We start from the raw sequence: 12,952 nt of genomic DNA, 5'->3' as shown, positions 1-12,952 counted from the left end.
ACCGGTGATTTTAGTAACGATATTTTAAAACAACAACTAATGTACAAATCACATCAAATATTTTAACTGGAATGCGTCTTACTACGGTAAAAAAAACTTTAAATACGAAACTTAAAATAATAAACTGAAGGTTCAAATTTCTTTGACCCGCAAGACGCGTTCCAATCCAACCAATATTTTGATGTGAGTCGTACATAACACGAATATCGTGTGCGCAGAGGGCGACGCGGCCGACGACTGGCGCCACCCCGCGGGACCGCACGCGCCGCCCTTCAGGCCCGGTAAACACACATACACACTCGAATACAACACGAGATTGGAGATATCTTTTCTTAGTAACTTTTAGTTTAGTTAACTTTTTCTTAGTAACTTCCAGCGGGCATAAAATGGGCGTTTTTATCCACGTAGAGCTATAGTCACTTTTTAGCGTCGGGATAACTAGAGATAGGCCAGGTCATTGTTACTCTGTCATGATGATAATCACGGCCACCATATCCGCCTCAGTCGATTTTGAAGACTAGAAAAAAATTACAGCGTTTATTCAAGTTTCCATGTACACAAATTCTCTTAACCATAGGTGTTTTTTAATTTCATCCACTGACTAGGCTATCAGTTCTTAGAGAATTTTGGGGTGTAATGAATTGATCAGTACATTCGATTTAAATGAGTTCCGAAAGGGAGGTGTTACATTTTGGTGCCCTGACCAGGATTTTTCAGTAGCCTTTCTAAACTTCTTTAATTTATTAATAAAATTAAGGTAAAAAAGTTTTAAGTTAAACGGTTTTATTTTAATCAGAAAGTGTACCAAAAACTAGAAAATAAAAATTATTATACTTATCGGAGTTCTACATATGTACTACCTATGTTTCTTTTCTGGGCAGTATTCATGCAAGACGTGTAGCAAAATGTAGTTTTCTCGAGTCTGATTCTAAACGCCACTTTTCGACACCATGTCAGTGGATTAAGTATTAATCGGAATTTTTTCTGAGACTAAAATAAAAACGTGGGGCGTTAGAATAAAAATACGTTGAGAAATATAATACATTCATATATTTGGAAAAGAAATATTAGTAAACATGACTAGAAATCATTATAACACAATTTCACCTATGTCATACCTACCTCGGAAAGCTCCACATTTCATTGTATATTTTTACTTTTTTAGATCTTACTCAACATTTTTAAATACTAACGCCCCACGTTTTTATTTTAGTCTCAGAAAAAATTCCGATTAATACTTAATCCACTGACATGGTGTCGAAAAGTGGCGTTTAGAATCAGACTCGAGAAAACTACATTTTGCTACACGTCTTGCATGAATACTGCCCAGAAAAGAAACATAGGTAGTACATATGTAGAACTCCGATAAGTATAATAATTTTTATTTTCTAGTTTTTGGTACACTTTCTGATTAAAATAAAACCGTTTAACTTAAAACTTTTTTACCTTAATTTTATTTTTAAGTTTTTAGTTGAGAGCCCGAAGCGTCCGGCAGGTTAGTGCTCGAACAGAGAACAATGGTTCAAGTGTCTTAATTGCGAAGGCCGAAGGCCGAGCTATGCGTAGGGCCGAAGGCCCGAAGCGTCCGGCCCGTTAGTGCTCAAATAGAGAACAATGGTTCAAGTATCTTAATTGCGAAGGCCGAAGGCCGAGCTCCGCGTAGGGCCGAAGGCCCGAAGCGTCCGGCAGGTTAGTGCTCGAACAGAGAACAATGGTTCAAGTGTCTTAATTGCGAAGGCCGAAGGCCGAGCTCCGCGTAGAGCCGAAGGCCCGAAGCGTCCGGCAGGTTCGAACAGAGAACAATGGTTCGAGTATCTTAATTGCGAAGGCCGAAGGCCGAGCTCCGCGTAGGGCCGAAGGCCCGAAGCGTCCGGCAGGTTAGTGCTCGAACAGAGAACAATGGTTCAAGTATCTTAATTGCGAAGGCCGAAGGCCGAGCTCCGCGTAGGGCCGAAGGCCCGAAGCGTCCGGCAGGTTAGTGCTCGAACAGAGAACAATGGTTCAAGTGTCTTAATTGCGAAGGCCGAAGGCCGAGCTCCGCATAGGGCCGTAGGTCCGAACGTCCGGCAGGTTCGAGCAGAGAACAATGGTTTAACTGTCTTAATTGCGAAGGCTGAAGGCCGAGCTCGGCGTAGGGCCGTAGGTCCAAAGCGTCCGGCAGGTTCGAACAGAGAACAATGGTTCAAGTGTCTTAATTGCGAAGGCCGAGCTCCGCGTAGGGCCGAACGTCCGGTAGGTTCGAGCAGAGAACAATGGTTCAAGTGTCTTAATTGCGAAGGCCGAGCTCCGCGTAGGGCCGAAGGCCCGAAGCGTCCGGCAGGTTAGTGCTCGAACAGAGAACAATAGTTCAAGTGTCTTAATTGCGAAGGCCGAAGGCCGAGCTCCGCGTAGGGCCGTAGGTCCGAAGCGTCCGGCAGGTTAGTGCTCGAACAGAGAACAATGGTTCAAGTATCTTAATTGCAAAGGCCGAAGGCCGACCTCCGCGTAGGGCCGTAGGCCCGAACGTCCGGCAGGTTCGAACAGAGAACAATGGTTCAAGTGTCTGCATTGCGAAGGCCGAAGGCCGAGCTCCGCGTAGGGCCGTAGGTCCGAAGCGTCCGGCAGGTTAGTGCTCGAACAGAGAACAATGGTTCAAGTATCTTAATTGCAAAGGCCGAAGGCCGACCTCCGCGTAGGGCCGTAGGCCCGAACGTCCGGCAGGTTCGAGCAGAGAACAATGGTTCAAGTGTCTTAATTGCGAAGGCCGAAGGCCGAGCTCCGCGTAGGGCCGTAGGTCCGAAGCGTCCGGCAGGTTCGAACAGAGAACAATGGTTCAAGTGTCTTAATTGCGAAGGCCGAAGGCCGAGCTCCGCGTAGAGCCGTAGGTTCGAAGCGTCCGGCAGGTTAGTGCTCGAACAGAGAACAATGGTTCAAGTATCTTAATTGCGAAGGCCGAAGGCCGAGCTCCGCGTAGGGCCGTAGGTCCGAAGCGTCCGGCAGGTTCGAACAGAGAACAATGGTTCAAGTATCTTAATTGCGAAGGCCGAGCTCCGCGTAGGGCCGTAGTACCGGACGTCCGGCAGGTTCGAGCAGAGAACAATGGTTCAAGTGTCTTAATTGCGAAGGCCGAAGGCCGAGCTCCGCGTAGGGCCGTAGGTCCGAAGCGTCCGGCAGGTTCGAACAGAGAACAATGGTTCAAGTGTCTTAATCGCGAGGGCCGAAGGCCGAGCTCCGCGTAGGGCCGAAGACCCGAAGCGTTCGGCAGGTTAGTGCTCAAACAGAGAACAATAGTACAAGTGTCTGGAGGCTTGAAGCGTCTGGGAGGTTAATACACAGAACTATAGTATGAGTGACAAACACGTTACGGAACTATAGTATTATGTATAAGTGTCTGAATGCGAAGGCCGAAAGCCAAGCACCGCGTAACGTCGAAGGCGAAGCGTCTAGAAGGTTAGTCCTAAAACACGGAACTTAATTTTCTTCGGCGCCCTCATACTAAAATGATTATTACTTGGGACTTCGCATATTTATACCTATACCTATAGTTATATCTATAGTGTGGGCAGGCCACACCTTGCATCATCACGACTGAGGAGTTGGAGGTAATTTTTAAATGCTAATTAATGCCCTTACTGCCTAATACTGGAAATCCTACTTTGAAATCAGGACTTAATTAATCTTGGTGGTTAAGGCAGGCAGTCAGTGTTGGCCGAACGTTAATGCAATTGACCATTAAAAATTAACCATTGAAAAGGTTAATTGCCATTAGCCATTAACCATTGAAGGAAAATTAATTATCAATTGCATTGAACATCAATTTGCATTAATGTTAATTTATTACGAACCACTAACAATTAAAAAGAATTAATGGTTATTGCTTTACAAACCATTAAAAACTAAAACAATTTTTAATGAAAATTAAACATGTGATTGATAATTAACAATTAACAAGAATAAATATCGTAATTTTATAAAGACGTCCAAGATTTATTTAATTTAATCAATTTATTTTATTTATTTTATTTATTTTATTTATTTTATTTATTTTATTTATTTTATTTATTTTATTTATTTTATTTATTTTATTTATTTTATTTATTTTATTTATTTTATTTATTTTATTTATTTTATTTATTTTATTTATTTTATTTATTTTATTTATTTTATTTATTTTATTTATTTTATTTATTTTATTTATTTTATTTATTTTATTTATTTTATTTATTTTATTTATTTTATTTATTTTATTTATTTTATTTATTTTATTCATTTTATTCATTTTATTCATTTTATTCATTTTATTCATTTTATTCATTTTATTCATTTTATTCATTTTATTCATTTTATTCATTTTATTCATTTTATTCATTTTATTCATTTTATTCATTTTATTCATTTTATTCATTTTATTTATTTTATTTATTTTATTTATTTTATTTATTTTATTTATTTTATTTATTTTATTTATTTTATTTATTTTATTTATTTTATTTATTTTATTTATTTTATTTATTTTATTTATTTTATTTATTTTATTTATTTTATTTATTTTATTTATTTTATTTATTTTATTTATACAATACAATACAATACTCTTTATTGCACACCTCACATACACGTAGTTTACAATAAATTGACAATAACATAAACAAAGACAGTAGAGGTAACAACAGGCGGTCTTATCGCTTAAGAGCGATCTCTTCCAGACAACCTTTGGGTATCGGAGACATAAGAATTAGAATATACGGTAGGTGGCGCAAAGAAAAAAATATGAAAAGTCGAATTGAATATAACTTAACAATACAAAATATTACTATAGATAAACATACTTAAATACGTATAACCATAAACATACATAGACATACATAAAAAGTATATATTAAATAAAGAAACAACAGTGTCAATATTATAAAAATGAAAAACTAAGGTAGGGAAAGGTAGTATTTCTTAAGGTTTGATTTGAAGGAGGTAATAGATTGAGAACGTCTTAACTCGACAGGGAGGGAGTTCCATAGTCGAATGGCCCGAAAAGTAAATGAGCAATTATAGAATTTGGAAGAGGAAGATGGCACAGATAGGAGCAAATTTTGAGAGGATCTAAGAGAATTTACATAAGGGAAACGTTCCTTGAGATAGCGGGGAGTTGCAGGATTAAAAAGTATAGAATAAAGAAAAGAAAGTATGTGAGAGTTACGACGATGACGGATAGGATTTATTTTATTTATTTTATTTATTTTATTTATTTTATTTATTTTATTTATTTTATTTATTTTATTTATTTTATTTATTTTATTTATTTTATTTATTTTATTTATTTTATTTATTTTATTTATTTTATTTATTTTATTTATTTTATTTATTTTATTTATTTTATTTATTTTATTTATTTTATTTATTTTATTTATTTTATTTATTTTATTTATTTTATTTATTTTATTTATTTTATTTATTTTATTTATTTTATTTATTTTATTTATTTTATTTATTTTATTTATTTTATTTATTTTATTTATTTTATTTATTTTATTTATTTTATTTATTTTATGAGCACCCATTATAACTAACAATAATGGGTGTATTCCCATTTGTCCCCACGGGGAACATATAGGAAATATATGTGCAGTTTGCATATAAATTATTCCCATTTTTCCCCACTTTATTGGTGTGGGGACAAATGGGAACACATCATTATCCGATATTTTCCCGTTTGTTCCCGCCTGGAGCAGATGGAATAAGCGCTTCATATAAATGAATAAATCCCATTTGTCCCCGTTTCCCATTTGTCTCCAACTCACATATGACAGGGACAAATAAAAATACACCAATAATGAGTGTATTCCCATTTAATAGTTTCAAGCAAAATTAACATTAATTATTAGTTTATGAAAAAAATATTTAATTCCATTAAACGTTAATGCAATTGAGAGTAATTCTAATTAATTTTTTGAAACTTTAATGCCATTAAATAGGCAATTAGATTGACAATCAATGTAATTAAATGTCTCAAGATTCAATTCTAACTAACTTTAATTAAATTGATGCGTAATGCAATTGATTAATTGCGGAATTAATGGTTAATGCAATTGATTAATTGTTAATTAGAATTAACCATTACGGCCAACACTGCAGGCAGTAACCCTGCAGCATTAGAAGGAACTGATGAGTTGGGAGGACAATATGAAACGTAAATGCCTCTACTTAAAACAATGAGCACTACTTTAAAATTGACACATTCGCCAACCGGTCGATTACGATAGGCAGTAACCTTGCATCATCACGATTGAGGAGTTGGTGGTATTATTAAATGCAAGTGCTCCTGTCCAATACTTTAAATCCTACTTTGAAATCAGAACTTTATTAATCTAGGTGGTTAAGGCAGGCAGTAACCCTGCAGCATCAGAACTGATGATTTGGGAGGACAATATTATACGTAAATGCCTCTACCTAAATCATAGAGCACTACTTTAAAATTTTAAAATTGACACATTCTCCAACCGGTCGGTTATGGCAGGCATGCAATAACCTTGCATCATCACGATTGAGGAGTTGGAGTTCATTTTTAAATGCAAGTGCCCCTGCTCAATACTTTAAATCCTACTTTAAAATTAGAATTTTCGCAATCCCTGCCGGTAAAGCAGGCAGTAACCCTGCAGCATCAGGACTGATAAATAGAGGTCATTATGAAACGTAAACACCTCTACTTAAAACTTAGAGCACTACTTTAATAGTGGCATATACTCTAACCTGTCGGTTACGGCAGGCAGGTACCTTCCATCATCACGACTGAGGAGTTGGAGGTCATTATGAAATGCTCTTGCCCAATACTTAAAATCCTATTCTAGAATCAGAACTGTATCAATCCTGTTGGTTAAGGCAGGCGGTAACCGTGCAGCATCAGAACTGAAGAGTTGGAGGTCACTAATAAGTCACTAAGAATTTGTTTTATAGCAACAATAATATAGTTAACCTAGCAAGTCTGTAATACTCTCGGTTAAGGTAAGCAGTATCTCTGCAGCATCAGGATTTGAAGATCCAAGGTTGAAAATATTATAAAAAGTCATTGTCACGGGGACCTGATACGGATGCCAAATTTCATCGAAATCGGTTAAGTAGAAGTGGTCGAAAATTCGATTGCAAGATTTGAAGCACATATATGTACAAAGAAGATACGGGGTCAAGCTAAATAAAACCGTTTAAAAAAGGGATACAAGGCCAGTAAAATGCATGAAAACGAACGGTCCTTTTTATTGCGCAAATGAATAGAATTAAAGATTTCGTCCTTTTGTTTATTAGACCTATCTCAAAGATCGCCCTATCTCGCTGTTTCTAAGACCAAACAACACAAACATACAACAACAGTTTCTGATTCCTCGCGGCACTATTTGGTCCAATCAATTTCTATACGCACTCCTACATAACATAGTAGGTTGACTTATTTATTGGCCCCTCCATAGTAATTGGCCACTCTTAGCAATAAGACTTCCATTGCCTCGTTTCTGCCTTACTATGGAGTGGCCTATTACTATAGTTCGTTTTTTTTAGCATTAGAAAGAACTTGCAAGAAGGTAAGCGATCTTGACATGTCTTTTTATTGAAAAACGCTTTTTAAAAATCAAAAACTATTCCTTATGAATGCAGAAGAAAATAAATGATCGTATTAGATTCATAATTGTTACATATTTGCAGTAACTTATTTTTAAAATGTGTTTTTCAATTAAAAGACACATCAAGATTGTTTACCTAATTTCTAATGCTAAAAAAAACGAAGTATATGTAGGGGCCAATAACTATAGCAATCTGATCTGAAATCTGATTGGAGCCAAGACACATCTGACACGCCACCAATACACCCTAACAGGGCCTAACAAAACGAACTTAAACCTTCATTTTAGTTATAGATAAAATATGCTTACACATACAAGGCATTGAGCATCTTATTTTCTCCTTGAACGATATGCAATTACAATATGGGTTATAATCTATTGCCTTGTTTCTTTCTGCCTTACTATGGAGTGGCTTATTACTATGAAGGGGCCAATAACAAATCTGACATGTCACTAATACACACTAACAAAACGGAACTTAAACCTTCATGTTAGTTATAGACAAAATACACACACAAGACACAGGCTTACACATACAAGACTTGAGCATCTTATTTTCTCCATGAACGAAATGCAATTACAATGCGGTTATTATTGAAAATTAATAGGTGCAGATAAACATATTTTCGTTACTTTGTTGTGCTAAATGTATGTACCGTACGTAACTACGTCCGAAAGTAACTACCTAAGTCAGAAACTACCATCGGTTCTAGATTAGTTTCTGACATATATCATTGTAATATGTTTAAATTGAAGAATAAAAACTTACACTTTCAGAATTAGTCAGATATCCGGAAGTGAACCAGTTTCGAAATATATTCAATCTTAAAGTCTCGAAAGGAGTTCCTGAAAAAAGTTATCATTGAACGCATTTTCGCTTCACATTTAGTTATTATAGATACGTCTAGTGTAGATATATTTCTCTCCCTTACACATTGAATAGAGTCGAGTCTAATTGTCGCTAAATGGTTTTCAGATCCGAGAATGCGAGGGCCCCGACAGTCTGTAAGAGGTACGATACGGCTTTATTAATACGTATACTCTCTACTTATGTCTGATAGCACTCTAAGATCCTTTTACCTTTGGCTTTACCATTAGAAATTAATTTCGAATACAATAACTGATAAGACACGGTGGCGTCAGGAGTCGATTGGGTAAATGTTACTTTGTGCAGTTTGTTACTACTGGTCAATAAACCTCACGGCTTTACAACAAGCTTGTCGTGTTTCTCACAATCGTACTTAACTTTTCAGGTCCATGGATGGAGGGCGGTCCGGGCGGAGCTGGCGGCCCCCCGGGCCAGGGCCCGCCGTTCGGGGCGCGGTACAACGGCCTGGGCCCCCCGCCCCCGCCCCCGCCCGGCTTCCCCGGCCCCGGCCCCGGCCCCGGCCCGCGCTTCGAGCGCCCGCCCTTCAACCGCATGCCCTTCGACGGCCCCGCCCGGCCCCCGTTCGACGGCGGCCGGCCTCCGTTCGACGGCCCGCGCCCGCCGTTTGACGGCCCGAGGTTCGACGGCCCCCGGCCGCCATTTGACGGCCCGCGCCCGCCCTTCGACGGTAACAGGCCTCCTTTCGACGGCCCGAGGCCGCCTTTCGACGGTCCGCGCCCGTTCGACGGCCCGCGTCCATTCGACGGCCCGTTCGACGGCGAACCTCCGTTTGACGGTCCGCCGGAATTCTTCAACAACAGACGCTTCGAGGACCGAGAGTTCAACGACCGGGGCTGGAACGGGGACCGCGAGCGCGGCGATCGCGACTGGAACGATCGCAGAAACGACTGGGACGACCGCCGGCGGGATCGCTTCCGGGACAAGGACCACGAGGACAGGTTCGACAGGAACAGGAACGACAGGAGGAGGAACTTTGACGACAGGAACGATCGCGACCGGGACCGTAGTGACCGTGACCGCAGTGACCGTGACAAGAGTGACCGCGACCGGCCTAAGAGGGAGGAGCGCTCGCGTGCCGATCGGCAGAAAGACAGGAAATCTAGATGGGGCGCCGCGGAAGAATCGAAGGACGGTGAGACTTCTTCGGAGGCCGCGGAGGCTCCTAAAGATACAGAAGCCCCTAAAGATGTTAGCACGGAGCAACCTGAACAAATGGATATTCATTCTAATCAGGAACAAAATGTGGAAACTAAAGAACCAGCAAGTAATCAAAAAGTGGAAGCTAGAGAACCAGAGAGTGAGCCTGCGCCAATGGAAACCGAAAGTACAATAGATACCCATGAGGAGAGAGAACGACCAGTAGAAATAGAGACAAAACAATATGAGGAAGCCCCTGAGTCTCGAAGCTTTGATGATAGTCATCAAGCATCTGAACCTGCAAACAAGGAAGAGACTCGAGAAAATTATGAAGAAAGGGTAGAAGCTCCAATAGAGGAACCGAGAGAAGAAACGAGAAAAATTGAAGAAACGGCACCAGTGAGTGAAGCTACAGAAACGCCAGACTTATACGACGCAAATGACGCAGTAGACACTAGCTTCTCAATAGCACCAGAACAGAAAGAAACAGAGAACAGAATAGAATCTACAGACACAGAGAATAGAATTGAGTCTACAGAAGAGTCAAAAAGTGAGGACATTTTCGAGCCAGCTAAAGGGGAGCCTTGACAGCGCCGCAGATGGAAATCGGGATATTTCCAGTGGAACTGATTCGGGGGACGTGGCGGATTTTCCGACTATGGTGTAACCGTCTTATTTGGTAAGAATTTCTGAACTTACTGTGACTTGTATATATTGAAATTTGATTTCGTAATGGTGATATTTTGTTGATATATTTTACTTTAAATTGTAATTATTCGATTCGTGTTTGTTATAAAATAACGGTAATTAGCCATATTCAGTAATGAGAAAATATCTGCATAGATGTCTTGAATGTGTTGAGGTTCGATTTTTTATCAAATAAGACGTAAATTCAAAGCCAGAATAGTTTTCAAATTTGATTGATCATTGACGAATAGACTGATTCATGAAATTACCTCTCTCGCGAACGCTGAAATGCAAGACAAGTACAAATTATTGATTGTAAAATCGAATCTGTGGCGGTAGAAGCAGATTTGACGCGCTTTGTCTTCCTGAAGTAAATTTACAGCTAAATAACATATTGGTGGCGCTCTTAAGCAAAAGGTACTGTTTTTATCGGTAAGACACGGCAATGCCTTTTATTGAATTTCAAAATTGATATAATGGTACATTTTGCCTGAATACACGTTTTATACCATAGTCGGAAAGCGCTTACGGTGTAATCAAAGGCATATTATAGCGAATCGCAATAAGCAAGATAAAGTATCAGCTTCGAGTTCGTTTCAAAGAGATATGGATATTTTACCTTGGTTTTTTGCGAAGACGGGCCGATAGAAACCATATGACGCCAAAGATTTTAATTTTATATTTACACCTTGTTGAAATATACGTGCCTTATTGGTGACTTGGTGTTTGCTTTCCACGGCGGCGGAGCGGCGCGCACGCCCGGCCGCTCAAGTGGAGCGCCCGGGACAGGTAATACGCACCGAGCACCTATGTGAACACACCTTTACATATACACCGTATGAGTATTGCAACATGACTTTGTATATAATTTTAGGGTCTCAAAAAGTTGATAGATAAATAAAAATATGGTAGGGTCGCGACAAAAAGTTGACCTCATGGCGAGCCGATTTCGAATGCATCATAGGTCGGTCCTTATGTTTTCTAACACTTCAGAGTTTAACTGTTGTGGTTTTATATATTTCGAACGTTTCTTTTATTTTCGAAACTAACTGCCAAAATGTTTACATGTGAAAATATGTTTGAAAGAAAGTTTTAAGATTCGTATTGTGTAAGTACATATGTGACTACTATGAGTAAAATAATTTTTTTATTAAATATAATTAACTTTGTAAAATTTATTCCATGTATACTTAAAATAGTAGCTATTACAGGAATGGAATGTTGTGTGCAATGAAGTATATAGAAAAAAGTTTGATATAATACTTGTCATGTTGCAATGTTTCTTGTATTACGAAATTCTAACGAAACTTTTGAAATGTAATCACTTAACACATTCGTACTCGGTGAGCGTTATTTTTATCACTATGTATTTATGCCGAAATGGAATATAACTGACACTAATAATCAAATACATATTACTAAAATTAAAAATTTATTTCAGAAATTATCTTTTTTCATAATTTATAATTCCATTACGGTATAACAAGTTTGATATCGCCAGCAATGTGTGCAAAATGCCTCTGAAGCGCCACGTCACCCGAATCAACCACGGAAAATCAAGAATGAAGATTAACGACACACGGATGTCGTGCGACAGTCGTCTGCGTGTCGTCGGTCGGTCGCCATTGCGTCGTTTGAACTAAACCGTTTTATATTTAATGATTTGTAATGTAGGATGATACTTAACGTTTTTTCAGATGCGGAATAGCTTTTTACACAGTCAATGTGGATCGATTTGCATTATCATTGTTATACAATTGTATATTCTAAATAATGACTTGGTAGTTGCATAACAAGCGACCGTCGTATTTTTTTGTTGTTCATTTCATCTTTTATATTTGTGGTGGATTGTAATTAATTATAATGAAATTATATGAATCGATTAGGACGCGAATATATATTAAATTCGTTGAAACACTTGTCATCAGTGCGTAAGTTGCTGGTACTTAATTTAAACATTTCATTATGTAAAAGACCGAAGTGTTCTCAAAATATTGGTGAAGGAATAGTAGACTATATGGAAACAAAAATGCATTTTTATAACAAATTTTATTACGATTCAAATACATATATACGATAGTTATATATATCTATACTAACACGGATTTGTAAATTTATAGGAAATTAACGATATCCATCACTATTTTAGCGTAGGGGTAGATTAAATTTTGACATTCAAAAATGTTAGGCACCTTGTGCTGTATGTATTCTTGTTGTCTATATGTATGATATTTATTTTACATTTTCAGGGGCGTTGTCCTTAGGTACATTTGTTATTTTACTTAGTTTCTTTCATGATTATTCAAAATACATTAGGTATGTTATAATTTTAAGCCCTCTTATGTAGATAAGCATTAAATTAAATGCATGCTTCAATGTTTGTCATCTTGTGCTTCAATAAAAACTTATAAAATGTCTTGGATAGTTTTTTTTTCGAGGGCGATGTAGGTATTAGGGTTCCTTATGCAGGTGTCACAGCGACGTGAGGATTTTTTTGCACACATTGCTTGCCTGTGCGTTTTATTGTATGTATTTCAGCTTCGACGCACACTGGCTAGCACGGTGCGACTTGTGAGAAGTTCTGCAGGACGACACTGCCTTTTTAGTGTTCCGTACAAAACTTTGTTTACGGAACACTTATTAGTAATGGGACCGA

At 38.1% G+C, this 12,952-nt stretch overlaps 1 protein-coding gene across 3 annotated transcripts in view; it reads left to right on the top strand.

Moving 5' to 3' along the window:
* The window catches only part of LOC134668003 (SR-related and CTD-associated factor 4), a 42,059-nt gene extending 29,346 nt beyond the window's left edge, over positions 1-12,713 (top strand). Inside the window, exons 22-25 of one of the 3 annotated variants that reach the window (XM_063525439.1) lie at positions 219-281; positions 8,560-8,595; positions 8,837-9,089; positions 9,147-12,713. In XM_063525439.1, the coding sequence (XP_063381509.1) occupies positions 219-281; positions 8,560-8,595; positions 8,837-9,089; positions 9,147-10,197 (1,403 nt within the window). In that variant the 3' untranslated portion in view covers positions 10,198-12,713. Of the gene's footprint in view, positions 1-218; positions 282-8,559; positions 8,596-8,836 lie in introns of all 3 variants that reach the window. The other 2 variants (XM_063525438.1, XM_063525440.1) reach the window with 2 other exon arrangements.
* Positions 12,714-12,952: the final 239 nt, after the last annotated feature.

The sequence above is a fragment of the Cydia fagiglandana genome, chromosome 10 (genome assembly GCF_963556715.1).
Source record: "Cydia fagiglandana chromosome 10, ilCydFagi1.1, whole genome shotgun sequence".
Taxonomy (NCBI): domain Eukaryota; kingdom Metazoa; phylum Arthropoda; class Insecta; order Lepidoptera; family Tortricidae; genus Cydia; species Cydia fagiglandana.
This window is presented reverse-complemented; position numbering and strand designations above follow the sequence as displayed.